This window comes from Elgaria multicarinata, chromosome 6 (assembly GCF_023053635.1).
Source record: "Elgaria multicarinata webbii isolate HBS135686 ecotype San Diego chromosome 6, rElgMul1.1.pri, whole genome shotgun sequence".
Lineage (NCBI taxonomy): Eukaryota > Metazoa > Chordata > Lepidosauria > Squamata > Anguidae > Elgaria > Elgaria multicarinata.
The window spans coordinates 12,297,768-12,314,846 of record NC_086176.1 but is presented as its reverse complement, the minus strand read 5'-3'; the positions used below and the strand labels follow the sequence as shown (position 1 = coordinate 12,314,846).

General features: G+C 39.9%; 1 protein-coding gene across 1 annotated transcript in view; it reads right to left on the bottom strand.

Moving 5' to 3' along the window:
- TEX15 (testis expressed 15, meiosis and synapsis associated) overlaps positions 1 to 13,542 on the bottom strand; it is a 50,843-nt gene extending 37,301 nt beyond the window's left edge. Inside the window, exons 1-4 of the mRNA XM_063128443.1 lie at positions 13,510 to 13,542; positions 9,848 to 9,983; positions 5,583 to 5,748; positions 3,240 to 3,483 (exon numbers count right to left, since the gene is read on the bottom strand). Coding sequence (XP_062984513.1) covers positions 3,240 to 3,483; positions 5,583 to 5,748; positions 9,848 to 9,983; positions 13,510 to 13,542 — 579 coding nt within the window. The remainder of the gene's footprint in view (positions 1 to 3,239; positions 3,484 to 5,582; positions 5,749 to 9,847; positions 9,984 to 13,509) is intronic.
- Positions 13,543 to 17,079: the final 3,537 nt, after the last annotated feature.

Sequence of the window (17,079 nt, the reverse complement as noted above, 5' to 3'; positions counted from 1 at the left end):
CGGGAGTTGGGAGATCAGGGTTCCAGTCCCCACTCGGCCATGGAAGCTCACTGGGTGACTTTGGGCCAGTCACTCTCAGTCCAACCTACCTCACAGGGTTGTTGTTGTGAGGATAAAATGGAGAGGTGAAGGATTATGGGTTCCTTGGAGGAAAAAAGGCGTGACATAAATGCAATAAATAATAATGACATTGGGCTTATCTACACCAAGCAGGATATTCCACTATGAAAGTGGTATATAAAAGGCAGGAGCCACACTACTGCTTTACAGCAGTATTGAAGTGCACTGACAACTGTTGGGGCCCATGACACATACCATATACCACTTTCATACTGTTATATCCTGCTTGGTGTAGATGTGTCATGGACCCCAACAGTTGTCAGTGCGCTTCAGTACCATTATAAAGCAGTAGTGTAAATCCTGCAGTGCACTTCAATATCGCTATAAAGCAGTAGTATGGCTCCTGCCTTTTAGATACCGCTTTCATAGTGGAATATCCTGCTTGGTGGAGATGAGTCCAATGTTGATGCTAAGCAGGAATTACTGGGAGATTGTTCCATAATTGGAGGGCCAACAAGAGAAGGGCCTCTTCCTTGTTGCCTCCTCAGAGGAGGCACTCGGAGGAGGGCCTCAGATAACCATTTTAGTATATGGGCAAAGGCACTTCATAAGGTATTGTGGTCCTGAGCCAAGTAAGGCTTTATAGGTAAAAAACAGCACTTTGAATCAGGCTTGGAAATGTATAGTCAGCCAGTGTAAGCAGGCAAGAATTGGTGTCATATGTTTGGACCTTACAGTCCCTGTTATCAATCTGTCCTCTGCATTGTGTAGAAGATGCAGCTTCTAATCCGTCTTCAAAGGCAGCCCCACATACAGAACAGGTTAAGCATCATCCATCTCGTCAGAAGAACCACCCATTAACATTATCTCAGTCTTTTCTGGACTGAGCTTCAGTTTATTAGCCCTCATACAATCTATCATGGCAGCCAGGCACTGATCTAGAACAGCCACAGCCTCACCTGATGAAGATGAAAAGGAGAAACAGAGTTGCATGTATCAGCATACCCATGACAAGACACTCCAAAACTCCAGATGACCCCACTCAAAGGTGTAGATGCTAAATAGTATGGGAGGACAGAACTGACCCTTGCAGAACCCCATACTGGAGAATTCATGGGGACGAGCAATATCCCCCAAACTCCATCTTCTGGACCTGACCATCCATTACAAGTGAAAACAACTGTCGTGCAGTATCTCCCACTCCCAACTCAAACCATTGCCCCAGAAGGATATCATGGTCTACAGTAACAGAAGCCACCGAAAGATCAAAGAGAATCAACAGTCACACTCCCTTCTCCCAACATAGGTCAAGGTCATCCTACAGAATGCCCAAGGTTATTTCTGTGCCAGAGCCAGCTTGAACCCTGAATGAAATGGATCCAGATAAACAATCTCATCCAAGAGCATCTGGAGCTGGTTGGCAACCACCTATTCAAGAACCTTGCCCAGGAAAGGAACATTTGCCACCCCCTAAAGTTATTGAGATTTCTGGGTCAAGAGAGGATTTCTTCAGGAATGATCCCACTACCACCTCTTTCAGGCAGCTCGGATCCACTTCCTCTCACAAGGAGTCATACCTCCCTAGCCCGGCTGACTGTTCCCTCCCTGCCAGTTTTTATAAACCAAGAGGGACAAGGATCCAATAAGGAAATGGTTGCACTTAAGTTCAGCAAAATGTTGGCAGCATTATATTCAGTTCACTAGCTATGACATAATTCTAGGGAACAAAGTGCTTCTTACCAGTAAACAATAGCATCTAATTCTCAGTCATAGCACCTTATACCAAGAATGATTTCAAGAGGAGGAGATAGTTGTATCTCATTAGTACCTTGTGTTTGCAACCCTATAAAACTTACTATGGAGTAGCTCACATTGAATTCACTAAGATTTTCTTCTGAATTAGGGATGACACAAGACATTGCAGTGCATGAGGTACCTCCCTCCACCTTCGCTCTCCCTGCTTACCTACCACCTTTTCCAACCCAGTGTGCTTTTGCTGCTGCTCTCTTCTCTCACCAACACACCAGGCTTTTTTAATTTCATTATTTGCCCCCACATAATCCAAGGTGTTCTGTGTCCATCTCTCCCATCAATGCCATACTCTGAGGAAGCCATCCTTTTTCAGAGTGAGGCATTATGAGTGGGGTAGCTCCAGAGAGCATCTGTGCCGCTTGCTTTGCCTTGATGGCAACAAATGATGCTTAAACCGTAAGTTGCAATTAAACTCTAAATTTAACTCAAACTTTAAACCATATTTATCATGGCAAAGCAACAGCAGTGCAGGTGTTGTCCAGGGTTGACTAACCCATGAGTTATCGCTTTGACCCCTTCCTTAGAATAAGCCATAGGGAGATACGCAGATGTCGCAGTGCTCCATAAATAGTAATCAGGCAGCAGCAGAAGGGGGCCTGTAGTCAGTGGATGGGGGGAAAATCTACTATCACCCGTAATCCGCCTGCATGGCTAATGGTAGGACTGACCCTTGTAGACAAACATGGGATTGTTCTGTGTATGGAAAATTCTATTCAGAGTAGCACTTGGCAAACTATGTAGATGTGCATTCCCATCCAGGTAAAGAGACAGATGGAAAATTTCCATCCTCTGCATGGGCATAGAGGATTGCAGCACTCTGGTCAGATGCACATGCAGGCACACACGCATCAGTGAATCCGTACTTGAATCTGATAGCTGGTGAGGATCTATGGAGCTGTGTTCTTTTGCTGCTGCGTCGCGACAGCCAGTATGGCTCTGCATGTGTAGAACAGCTGGTTCTGTTAGACAACATGAGGAAATGTTCTGCTAAATCAGGGAATGCGAGCAGAAGATCTAATGGCTATAAATAGACCACTAGTAACTTTAATTTGCAAATCAGATAAAAAAATCGTAATTATTAGGTGGCAGAACATTCCAGAATAACCCCCTGGAACAGTCAAGGGCTTTGCATTTCAACCCTGATAAAAAAATTATCTTCACACTTTATTCAATTTTCACATGCCCATTTTATATCTAGTTTAGGATCAATTTGGATTTCTTCCTCTTTCACATTCCCATTTTATATCTAGTGTTGAATCAATTTGGATTTCTTCCTTAGGAGGTGAAGAACCTTTGGATCTAAACAATGACTCCCCATGCTACAGGGCAGTTTCCTAGCATTCACAATTTCCTTATATAATACTTACCCTGAAAATAATGATATTTTCTACTGGGATTGAGTGTGTGGACGCATAACTCAAAGCAATATCAACATATCTGAATAAATATACTCCAAGTTGAGGATTTCCTAGCTCCTTCATAATATTTCTTTCTTTCTTGGAATGACCAATATGCAAGCCTTTCTGACAAATTTTTGAGACTTCATCTTTTGACACAACTAAAAAGCTAGAGAATTCTTCATCTTGTCTTCCTTCTTCACGCAACTTAGATCTAACAATACAAAAACAAAAAAGCAATACATATTTGCAAATAATACTTCATATAAATTAATTGTAGCAGCCAATTACTTTGCTCCATGCCCTTAGGTCTCAAACTGTTACATAATACTTAGTTTTTGCTTTATACCCACTTGCAAGAATTTTTAACTTTCTGGGTTTGTCTCCTAAGACACCTTAGTATGTAATGTTTCACAGCATCTTCCTAAATCAACATACCGTATTTCTTCGATTGTAAGACGCCATCGATTGTAAGATGCACACTAATTTCAGTACCACCAACAGAAAAAAAACAACCTAAGACACACCCGCGATTCTAAGACGCACCCCATTTTTAGAGATGTTTATATGGGAAAAAAGTGTGTCTTAGACTCGAAGGAATAGGGTATAACTATTTACACATAAAGGTTTGTCATATTGTAGCCCTAGATAACATTCCTTCCACCCCTCTCGGAATCCTTCCTACATGGCAGTTAGCTCTGTGTTAGCGGAAACTGGACCATATCCATACTTACAAATTATAGTTTACACTTCCCCTGCTAACCTGAACTGGAGACCCAACAGTATCCAATTCTGGTTTCGAAGGCAAATGCAAACCATAGTTTGCTGGTTCAGATGAAACAGCAAACAATGTCTTATACTAAACTGGAAAAAAGAAGGAACTGCATTGCTTGAGAGGGCATTCAAGTCCACCGCTCTCAAGTCCAAGGCTTGTTCATGTTACGCCAAACTAGGGTTTGGCGTTAAATGTGAACCACCCCTGCATTTTTAAGGCACATACAAGCTGGCTCAATATTTAGTCTGAGGAGAGCTTTTCCAAAATAAATAAAGGATTTAATGCCTGAGTACCCCCAAGGCCAGAGAAGCTCAAGCAAGAAACCAGAATCTATAGTCCTGCAACCTTACCAGCCACTCCTCACATCCCTGAAAGTTTCTGGCAGAAAAGAAGAGGGTATATTTGGAGGCCACCCAGTGATGCCAGAGGGCATGTCAGCAAGCCATTTTAAATTTTTGCTAACTCTCAACTATGGAGTGGGTTTGGGCTGACCTGCAACTGAGGCATTCAATTGAATGCAAATTCCTTCTGCTGAAACAACATCCATCTTCCCTAAAACAGTTGGGGTTATAATTTCATGGATGCAGGAGTTAGGAGTTGCCATTTTCCTGATTTCATTTTGTTTGGTTGTTTTCGTGTAAAGTTACATGCTCTGTCCTATCAAGAGGATTTGGCTTAATATCCAAAGAAATTAGTTTTACTGAATACAGTTCTATCACCCTGAAGAACTTGGACTTTCTGCACATTCACAGGCTATCCTGGCCAAAAAAAGAGAGAGTTAATTGCAAGTCTTTGGTATACAGATATAATTACACATATTGTGTTGGAAAATGGCTTGCTGCTTGTGAGGCTGTTGCCTACCTCTGAAACTGAAAAATAATGTAATATGTTTACTTGGCTTCTATGATTTGCTAAACATGTTTGTCTTAAGAATGTAGAGAATCCAAGAGACATGCAGAATCACTTAAATGGAAAGTAGGTGCATGGAGTTGGGGTTATGTGGTTTAGGGTTATAAGAATGTCTGGGATCATGGAGGAAGAGCAGATGGCTTGGTGAAAAGGAGTTGACTGGAGCCACATGTACAAGGTTCAGGATTGGGGAAAGAATTGCTTAACTGGATCTGGGGAAGACTAGAACTAAACCCTAGGATCTATGCTCAACTCTGACCACAACTTGCTCATTCTGTTTGTGTTCATTTTCCTGGTAGTATTCCTATTCTATTAACATGCTTAAAGGTCAAGCGTGTTGAACTTGGACTGGAGGAGTCATGTGTTCAAGTCCCACTCAATGATAGAGCTTACTAGGTGGGTCTGAGCAAGTCAGCTTAACCTACTTAGAATCACAGAATTATAGAATAGTAGAGTTGGAAGGGGCCTAAAGGCCATCGAGTCCAACCTCCTGCTTTATATGGTTGTTGTGACGATACAAGGCGAGAACTGCAAGTATACCACTATAAATGTTTTGGGAGGAAGGGTGGGATACAAGTGTGATAAAAACATTATTAATTGGTTTTTTTTTAAATGTAAACGTAATTCACCTCTTTGCAACAAATTCCTCTTCTAGGAATTTATTGTGGAGAATTTCTATTTTCTCAAACTGCCAAAGACACTCCAGCTTACACTGTGTGTCAAGACAACTTTGACTCAGACGTTGTTTAATCTCACTATAGTCCCTCTGATTAATGGAACACTCTGTTAGAAGACCTAAACACAAAGAGAAAGATACAGACAAATAGAGAAATCTATTAAAATTCTGATTATGGCAAATAACAACCAACTCTTGCCAGCACAGTGACTGGACAAACACAAAATGTTCAGACACAGTCAATGGAATCTTCTAAAGAGAATAGTCTTGTCAAGGTACAACAGTTAGGGAAAAAGATGACTCACCCGATCCTTAAGTTAGGACTTCCTGGAAATAAGTTCATCACCAGTCAAAGTAATATTTCCTTTGTACTGTGAGGGGAGATGAATTTCACATATTGATTTAAATGAGCCTTCCCCTATTTGGTGCCTTCATCCTCATCATCACCAGCCAGCATGATCATGCTGGGATGGGGATAATAGAGCTGCGGTTAAACACATCTGGAGGGCACCAGGCTGGGGAAAGCTGTTAAAACTAATTTTAGATGCAGGCTTGTTGTCAATGTTTATTTGCAAAGGAGAATTACTTTCACATACAAACCTTTTCTAAGATATGGAGTTGCCTTTTTTAGACTCAAACACTCTATCCTTTCATGTACAAGGAACAAGACTCTGAGATCCCAGTTTAAAAGAATTCCCCATATTGATGAAGATGCATACACTCAGCTATTTTCAAAAGGTATCAACCACAAAATAGTAGTAATATTTATATTCCAGCTGGCATGTTAACTTACAAGTAGATCCACAACTGAGAAAACTCCAGCTTGAAAACTGGATTCCTTTTCTTCAGTTAATGAAGAGCTGCAACTGGTTTGTTTTTTTCCTGAGGAGGGCCAATTTTTCAAGCAAGAATGAGACTGGAGTTCAAGCTATCACTTCCTACAACAGGTTGGGGTGTCAAGTAATTCTTCAGAATTCCTTTGCAGTTATGAACTAATTTTTAATCCAAAACACTAATATACATAAGATTTTAGGATTTTTTGAGCCCACATGATCTCCATAATTGGGAGTTTTAACTACTCTGACGTTTTCCCTCTTTTCCTTGATGAGAGTATTTTTCAGATTATACTTATTTTTTCTTCCTTCATTTCAGGCTATTTTTAACTGCTTAGATAATTGTCTTTCTGCTTTAGTCTCCAATCAGAGATGTAAATGGTTACCAAGCTTTAATTTGGTCTTCAAATGGTCCTCTAAGCAACCATACATACAGTTTCTGCACCTGTGCAGACCAGCTATATAACCCTTGGGAAACAGTCTACACAAGAAAAACGTTGTCGTTCCATCACATCATTTCCAATATAACCAATGTACAAGGCAATCTTCTTGACAATCACAACTGAACTCATTTTCCAGCAGCAGGGACAATTAGTGACTGACTGCACTGATGCTCACTTGAAGCACAATTATAGGTAAGTACACCTCTCTTATTTTCTTTGTAACTGCTGAGCAGTCCAACAGAAAACCCAGTGCAGATGGAAGCACATGCAGTTGGAAAATGCACCTCTTTAATTCCATTTTAAGGAAGTAACCATTGACTATGTGGCTGTTGCAATGTCACTGCCTATGGACTCTGAATACCTCGAAATCAAGGCCACCATAAGGGATTTCTGGGTTTGAACCAAGAACTTCCTAGCCTTGGCTTGAGACCTTCAGTCAGAAATTAAAGTAAGGCTGTGCAACATCAACCTCTGCAATTGGAAGGCAATATGAAGTCTCTGGACTGGTCACAGTGTAATAAATGCTAGAAGCCTGTACTTCTGACCTTCCCATGTCAACTAGTGAATACCTTCCACCTCCTGCACTTCAAGTTCTAGCTTTGGCAGCTTCCAGATGCTGCATGTTTTCTGAAGAACCTTGGGCTGTAGAACAGCCTAGATTCTGATACAACCACCTATGCCCCACCCAATCTTACTATTCACAGACTGCTGTGGAGAAACAAGCATCATTCCTAGTCAAATGCTCCTCTTTTCTCCATGACTATAGTGCATTTATGAAACCCACCGAGACTAGTATTCAAGGTGGAATTATTTAAATCGTTGAGTTAAATCACCAAGAAATAACCCTGATTTAAAAGAAATTTGCCACTGTTGGTTCATCACATATTTCTTAATCAGTGGTGCAAATATAATTAAGGAAACATAAAAATTAACTACTAAATGCAGCATTTTACAACACCAAGGAGGATATAACTAATTTCCCCCCCAAAATACCGTTTTATTTAGGAAATCGTGCATAATGTTCTTTGACGGAGTTCAGGCAACACGATAACCCATGATGGCTTAATTAACCTATCATGGGTTAGTTACCGTATCATCTGATTAGAGATGTGAAGGCCCGGAAAAAAACCGGAAATTTTTTTTGGGGGAAACTGGTTTTTTCCGTTTTTTTTCCCAAAGCCTCTTTTGGTTTTTTTCCGAAAAATTGAAAAAAATAAAGAAAAAACGGATTATAGAATGTTTTATTTTAGCACAATGAATAAAATGTTTCAGACAAGGTGTTCAGATATTTACTTCTCTAAATTATTTCTAAAAACTGTACAGTATCAGATTATTACAATGTCTGTGCACCAAGGACAAGCAAGTCCTAGGTTGCAAACTGAGACTACAATACTCAAATGCAAGAGCAAGATGCATTTCTGCCTCTAGGGGGCACTGCCATTGAAGCAGAGACTGAAACTAATAGTGATAGCTATAGGTCAGAAAACGAGTCTGTTTAAATTTCATGCATATTCATTGAAACTTGGTTCCCCCTTTTTTCTCAGTTCTTTTTATGGGAATGGGTGCTTTATGTCTTGACACTGGAGGACTAGCAGAAACATAAATAATTTTCTTTGTTACTAATGTTGGTGTTTTCTTCTGTGTTTTTTTTTTTTTTTAAATTTTTGCCTGCTCCTCATAAACTGGCAGAACCAAAGAGGTTCCTAACAGTTCAGGAGCTTGTAGCTCCATTTGTTACCAAAAAAGAGTAAAACAAAGGTAAAATATTAAATTAAATTTGTAATAATTGTTTGAGTCCACTGTACTTCTAATATACCAAATGTAATAATTTTATGCCAAACCAGCTTGGACATAATTACATTTTATGTTACTAAAGTAACAAAGTGACTTTTTGTAAAAATTGAAAATTATTTCAATTTTCCTGAAAATTTCCATCCCCTGTCCCCCAACGGAAAAACTCTGGTTTTTTCCATGGCTTAAAAATTTCCGGAAATTTTACATCTCTACATCTGATGGGGTTTTTTAAACCCACGATGGCTTATTTGGCCAAAATAATCCACTCTGGTAGTTCATGGTCTGCAGAGTGGGTTATCGTGTTATGTAGTGGACACAGTGGGTTATTTTGATGGGCTACAAAGCTGTGCAGCAAGAGCAGTTAAAACAGCTGCCGCTCTGCTGTTCGCTGGCTTACTGTTTAGGACTATGTTACAGGGACCAAGCCAGAAGTGTAGAGGCAGGCTATGAGGTTTGGTCCCGAACCTGCAAACCCCAAGGTTTTATAGGCATCTCACACTTTTCGGTGCACCTCAGATTTTTGCCACTTTCAGTTAGCACTGGGTACCCCTTTAGTATAGAAGGCTGGCTTTGAGGTTTGGTCCCAATCCTGCAAACCCTTAAAGTTTTCTAGATACTTCTCTCTTTTGGGGGCAGTTAGAATTTTTGCTCCTCTGGAGTAAATGCGCAGAGGTTTCCTCCATTCCCCCCCCTTTTTTCCCATTTGTAGATAAAAAAGCTAAAAAAGACCAGAAGTCAGACCTGAAATTCAAAGGCCTGGTGGAAAAAGGCAATTGTCCTCTGTAGGGAGGACAATCCAAAATTCTGATGCATCGTAGAGAAAATCCTGCCCCCTATGCTGCCACGGATTTTACTTCCCCCAAAGGGGGATGCCACTATAACAATTCACAAAGGAAAACTCTTAAATATAAATAAGAGCCCAAAGGGTGAAGTAGTGCTCTCTCTACTATAAATCTTGGAAACTGTCTGGATACAATTGAAATGAGAAAGTGAAGACCAATGCCATGAACAGGAAATGGTATCTAAAAAGTGGAATGATTGCTGCTATAGAGATTATGTCAAACTTCTAAACAGTTGCTTGTATACCATCTCAAATCTATAGAACAGCGCAAAACAAATAGTTGTGTTTTGTTACATGTATACAGTACCTTTATCAGGAGTTCTTTTAGGGATGGTAAAATGTTTTAAACTGTTCTGTTCTGGCAAAAATAATCCCCTTGTCGCCAATGCTATGTTTTTCCGTATTGCTTCAATCTTTGGTTCCATTTCTATTTTGTCTTCAACCTAAATCAGGAATGAAAGGCAGAAACTATTATGTCTGCTTCTGCTCGACTACTTCATTATTTTTAAAAAATTGTCCCACCTTTGGCATTTCCATTTGCCTAATTTATCCTCCTCCTGCACTGGGGTTTTAAATTGACTATTAACTCAAAAGAATATATGTGAAAGCATTTAAGATATTATGTAAATTTCCAAAAACTGTTTTTTTCTTCCATTTTTTAATTTGAACTATCAGATTTCAGAACTTTAAAATAAAGTAAGTATCAACTAAATTCTACTGTTTCATAGTGTTTTAGTAGAGACTCTATAGTACACTTAACAAGTCTGAGCTTCAGTATCTCTTAAGCAGTAACTCCTTCAGCTAAAGAATTTGAAAGCAGACTGTTGTCTATGAACCAGTCACTAGAGGGAGATACAATACACATTTCCCAATCAGAACACAAATATGTTGTTGAAACAGCATGGGGGCAGTCAAAAGTATGAGTTCCATTCTCTACAATAAAATGTTAGACCACATAAGATGCCAGTGATGCGTTTATCACCAGAGACCACACACATCTCAAGTGTAACATTATGCATATCAAGAAACTTGCAAATCTGCACTACTAATACTTATTACAGAGCTTTACAACCAACAAAACTTACATCTTTCTTTTAGCAAGTCCACAATGGCAGGGGAATGCAATGAAAGAGTTAACGAGTAATATATTTGTAAGAGAATGTTTCTTGACTACTTTACAGTCAAGGCATCAGGAATTCACATAACTAATATCAACTCCAAATATCTTTAAACACATTCATGTGTGAGAATCCTGTTTTAATTACACTAATTCTAAGTTATAATAAGCACAGACAAACCAAAGCACTACTGATATTTTTTCTACTTGAGTCAAGTTCCAATGGAACTGGAAAGAGCCTATTTTTGTGGTGTTTCTTCATATATACTTACTAATTTATTTACAGACATTTACAAGTGATACCAATAACACAATTCAGAGGAGTGCTCCTATTCAAGACTTCAGCTAGCCTCCAACAAGAACCCAGTAGTCAGTCATATTTAGGCCTCAAAGGGGATAAAAGACACCTTTTCCCCCCCCAGACCACTTATATAGACCTACAGGGCTTCAAGAACCAAACCTGTTTGTTTTGCTATATAGCATTGGGGGTGGGGGGGATAATTCTCCTTTGCTGAGGGAACTGCACTGGCTGCCTATTCGCTATTAGGCCAGATTCAAGGTTTTGGTACTAGTGTACAAACCACTAAAAAACTTGAAACTAGGATACCTGAGAGACTGCTTTCTCCCTTAACAACCTACCCGGTCACTGAGGTCAACAGAGGGCATGCTCCTGGTAGTTCCACATGGACCCATTGCCCAACTGGAGTCAACCCAGAGAAGAGTCTTCAGACTGGTGCCCCCCTTTTTTTGGAATTCCCTGCTCTTGGAGCTCAGGCAAGTGCCAACACCTTCTGGCGCCTCCTGAAAACAGTTCTATTCCAGGAAGCATTCCTTAAGTGACCAGCAACAGTTTTTATTGGCAGTATGTTAATATTTTTATATGGTTTTAATCTTTTTATCTCTTTACACTGCACCAGAATCTGTTTTAGATATGGAGCAAAATAAATAAATAAATAAATATGGAAACTGTCCATCCCTGTGGAGTGTGCAATGATAGTTGTTTAAACCGCACTGCAGGAACCTTTCTAAACTCTAATCACCCCCTCCAGGATACTTATTAAAAGCTGTCAGAGGCTTGAGCAGATTAATTCTTCCTTTTCCTACTGTCCTCCATGATACTTTTCAGAAGGGGTGTTTTTAATTGACAGCTAAATTCTGTATCTCATCTGTTCTCAACCATGTACTTAATTGGTAAACCCACACCGTCTGTCCAACTTATGGGTTTATTTAAACCTTTTTCTTCCTCTCTCCACGCTCAACTGCCACCACCATTCTTTAAGTTCAATAGGTTGTCAGGTAGCTTTCTTTTTTAAAAAAAACTTTTTCTTTTAAAGTTTACAAACTTAAAGGGAGCGTCTGGATGATCACAGAGGTAAAAGAAGCCATTGTAGCTTCTCCCCCTGACCCCGCCCTGTCACACTGGGTTGCCATGTCAATTGAAACAAGTCCAGGATGTGATAGGGTGGCTTTATAGGGTGGGTATGAAGCCATCCCTGCTGTGCGGTGCGTTCAGTTCAGATGATACGGCAACCTGTGCTGCAGTGTACATAATGATGCAAACAACGGGCATGCATGATGGCTTTTTTTTACCCTCGTGACTGTCCAAACCCAGACAGAGTTCCCCGAGTATATAGAAACCTCTACCTTATTTTTGGCAGCCCTGTTGTACTTCCAAATTTGTTAGGCACCTCAGTTTGCTATCAGAAAGAAAGATATCCTACTTATTTAGCTAAAAGCCAGAACAGCTTGCAAATAGTAAAAACAATTAAAGCATAGAAATCAATATATAATATACTAGAGAAGAGCAATTAAAAAAAAAGGATTAAATGATCAGAACTGCCTAGGGCTGCCATCAAACAGTTATCAAATTCAGTAGCCACAGTCACATGTCACAATAATTCTAAAGAATTCTGGTTTATTGTGAATAGAGTGTATGCTGGTATATGCTGCTAAACAAATTACATAATTTCTGACCATAGTTTATCATAACATGTGAACTAATCCCTTTGGCTTAACTTTCCCCAGACAAGCCAGAATCATAAGCCAAGAACCATGGTTTAGGATTTTAACTATTTATTTTATTTATTTATTACATTTGTATAGCGCCCAATAGCTGAAGCTCTCTGCTTGCAGCAGGAGACAACCAGGAGTGATTAAGCAGCGTGTGTGTGTTTGTGCGTGAAGTGTTTGCATGTCTTTGATAAACTCAAAAACTGTATATCCGACTGTTATGAAACTTTCAGGACATGTTCCACCGCTTTCTGGGAAGATTATAGGCATAGTGATTATTATTTTTTTTAGGAAAAGGGGGTAATGTAGAAGAAACTGGAATTAGATACAGATAGACACAGCAGGGCAAGGGAGCAAATTGCCCAGGTAATGGAAGAATTTTGGCAAATGATGTGGTAGAAAGGACAGAGATGGAAGAGCGGAGAAGAAGGAAGTTGTGGTTAGTGATGGTGCGAAAATCTGCCTGGGCCCATGAGGGCAGTGGATGCCTCAGAGGACCTTCTCTTCTGCTGTTCCTAGACTGTGGAATGGCCTGCCGGAGGAGATTTTTGTGAACTGCCCAGAGAGCTTCGGCTATTGGGCGGTATAAAAATGTAATAAATCAATTCATCAACTTGACCATCTTTTAGAATTTAAAAAAGCAATAAAGACTGATCTATTCCAGCAGGCCTATCCAATGAAATTTTAGAATGTTTTTAGGATGCTTTAATCATGTATAGTATGTTTTTAATCAGTTTTTAATGTGTTTTATATTCATTGTTGTTCCCCGCCTTGATCCAAGTGGAGAGGCGGGTAAGAAATAAATTATTATTATCTGCTCTCACAGGCACCAACGGACATACCTGGTGGACATACCTGGTGGGTTTTCGCCCCATCGCTGGTGAAAGACAAAGGGGGCACAGTTCCGCCCTGACCTGCACATGGCCTTTGTCCTTTCCCCCCACTGTGTTAACAGCTGCCATTAACGCAGGAGGGGAAAATAAGCAATTTCTCTGGCCTTGGGCAAACTGTGTGTCGATGGGGGCTGTAAAGGCTCTATTAACAGGGCCTTTAAGGCCCCCATGGGGGCAGGGGGAACGTGATTAAAGAGGCCACCATTAGAGCGGAAGAAAAAAATACACAATTTCCTTAGCCTTGAGGAAATCGCGTTTTCCCCTTCCCCTTCCCGTGTGTTGATCATTTATTTAAGCATTTTTATGCCACCATTCAGCCAAATAAGGCTCTCATGGCGGTTTACAAAAGTATTTCATGGCCATAAAGGCCCTCATAAAACCTTGGATTAAGAAAGTCACAATTGGCGTGGGGGGAAGGAAAAGCACACTTTCCAGGGCCTCCAGTAAGTGCACATTGTTGAGCATTCAGCTGGGAAAAGGGCCAGCCAAGCAGCACATGGCGAACCTGCAGGGCAAGCACCCTGTGAGTTCTCCATCTCCAAGTTGTGGCTGACAGAGAGGGAAGCACAAGACAATCTTCAGAAGACAAACAAAACAAACCTCTACCTCAAAGGGTTATGGGGGTCACCATAGCAGGCTGTGTCTAAGGACCAGGGCAGGAATAATATGACTAACTCTGGCGGCTGCATAACTTTATTTGAAGACTTCACTGTATCCAATTCTAACAGGTGTATAAGGCTCTGTGGTATCAAATTAAGGGCTCTTCACAACCTCTGCAATGCTGGGTCCTTTTGCTAGTTCATTATAATTGTGTCACGCAAATGTCACCAGTGTTTCACAAGTCTCCCCAGGAGGCATTCCCGAGGCAGGGTGCCAAAACTAAAAGGCTTTATCTTCAATCATGACCTGCCTCACCTCAGAAGACAGAAGGACTTGGAGAAGTTTCAGGCAAGAAGCATGTAATCTTTAAGGTACCCAGATCCCAAGTGGTTTACTATAGGACTGACTGTCATAAATCACCAGCGTTGCAGAGATAAGCAGTCGGGAAATGTCAATAAACAGTCTGTAGTCAAAAGCCAAGGTATCAGTCCAAAACCAGGTCAACAATACTGGAATCAGGAAAGCCTGAAAGCACAGTCAAAGTCCGGTCCAAGGTCAGGTTAGGTCTGGGCAAGGTTCAGGAGCTGCTCAGCAAGGAACAAGGACAAAAGCAAGAAAGAGTAACAATTGCTTCCAGCAAACCCGTCAGCATCTCAGACTTTCTTTATATTGTGCTGCTGGTGCCTGAAAGAGGCCAGCTGCATTGGATTGCAGCTAGCTCCTGTGAAAGGCTCCTCCCCAAACTCTCTCAGGCTCAGCTGTTCAGCCTTTCTCCTCTATCCCAAGCAGAGGCAAGCAGAGACACAACTCTGACTCCCTTACTTTGATACAACAAAGCCCTATTATACAAGTGGAGTAAGCACTATTACACAAGTAGAACTTCTCAGTGAACATGCATAGGACTGCACTTTGCTCAGATACGGAGTAGAAGCAGTTGTTTAAGGACTACTGATGTGTATTCCATATACTTGATGCACTCAGTGATTTCACAGGTTTATTTTGAACCAACTAAAAGTTCCAAACGGTCTACAAGAGCAGCCCCACATATAACACATTACAGTCAATCAAATACAGTATTACAATTATGTATGGGTAACAACCCAAATTTCTTAATAGCACTATCCCTGAAAAGGATTCTTTCTAATCATAATCTTAAACATGCTCTCTGTCCTTCCACAGATTTCTCCAATGTTTAACATAACTTTCACAGCTTAATCAATCATTATATTTTCCTCCCCAACACTGTTCTTCAGCTATCTTACCATGCCATCATTCCAAACTCTCACCTAAATCCACAATCTTTATTCAGTCCACTTAAAGCATCTGTAGAGAATATATTTCATCCCAGGACAAAGCTGCAAAATGGGAAAAGTTGCAGATTCCACTTTCCATCTGTGAGTGGTAGCAAAGGCAGATTAAGCAAGGCCAGATGTGGTAATTAACATTTCAAGCTTTCTCAGAAGTAAGTATAACAAGGCTTCTGTATGTCTATTCTCAGAAATAAGGACTGAATCACTCAGCAGCACTTTCAAATAGCATCCCCAACACGAAGCCTCTGCATGTCTACTTACAAGTAAGCAAGTCTTCTGCCTGCAAAATGCACACTTCAGTTCTGTGCAACAGGTCTCCTGTCTGCAAAAGGAACAACTCAAAAACTTTGCAACAGCTCAATACTTTGCAGGATACTTAAAGATTAATTGCCTTTAAAGAACCTCTTTATCTCAATTCAGTGATGGGAGATAATAGCAAAAGAAGTCTGTAGTTGAAACCCCAAATATGGGGATCTACATTCTGCCTATCCCTTTTCTAGAGAATGCTAAAAAGATTAAGCTCATTTTAAAAAATTATTATTCCTTTTGCTACACCAATTATTTTCCTCCCTGCCAAGTTATTTTCAGAAGTAGCTGAAGTGTTTTGAAGGTCACAATGAAAATATATTACTCATGAAAGCTATAACCAAGCAGAAATTTCCCCTTCTTAGCAACAAAAATCATAGTTTACTCAAAGTAAGCCCCACTGAATTGAATGGGCCTTACTCCCACATGTATACAGAGGATTGCAATTCAAGAAAATATATTTTTGTCCACTGTACAGTGTTTGCTATGCAAACTAACATAAACCACAGCACAAGCTCTAAAGCAGAGGTATTTCAAGTGATCTAAAGCCAGTTCTGAACTCACTTCATAAACAAATTCCACTTATTTCAATAGGATTTACTTTTTAGTGTTATCAGGGCTTCAGCATTCATTAATTTTTAAATCTTCCACTTACTCTGTTCTAGCAATAAAAATCACTTTTTTCTTGCTTGTAATTCTGGAAAACTCAATAAAATATAAACTAACAAAGAGTACAAGTAGCAACAAACTTTTGAAAAAAGCCATTATGCTTTACATAGATACAATTACTGTGTGCATTTGAATGAGAGAATAAAATATCGCAGAAGGACTGACAAGGTGATCACTTTTATTTTGTTGACTTCAGTAACTACATATGTTTCAAATTAAAGATTTTAAAAATACTTTGTAGGAGAAAGTCAATTACAATCGAAAACCCATTTACTAGAAAGTCAGTAAGTGGGATTTACTTCTGAGCAAATGCATATAAGATTGTACTGTAAGACATTTCTGATTGCCCTACACAACCTTCCTAAAAGCAATGGAGCACTTCAGTGATAAAGCAAAGAACAAGGAAAATGCAAAGAACAAATATGTTGTGTATAACATCACATCTCAGATCAGTTAACCACCTTGTTATATTCATCAAGGTAAAGGGGTAATTTCCCGTAATTCAATACATCTATGGGTGAAGTTTAGGTTTTAATCTGTGTGCTACTGGCCACACGTTCAGGACCAAAGGCATGGCATTTATTCCAGTTTACATAATTTGAATATACAAAAAAGTGATTTTATTTATGGCTCG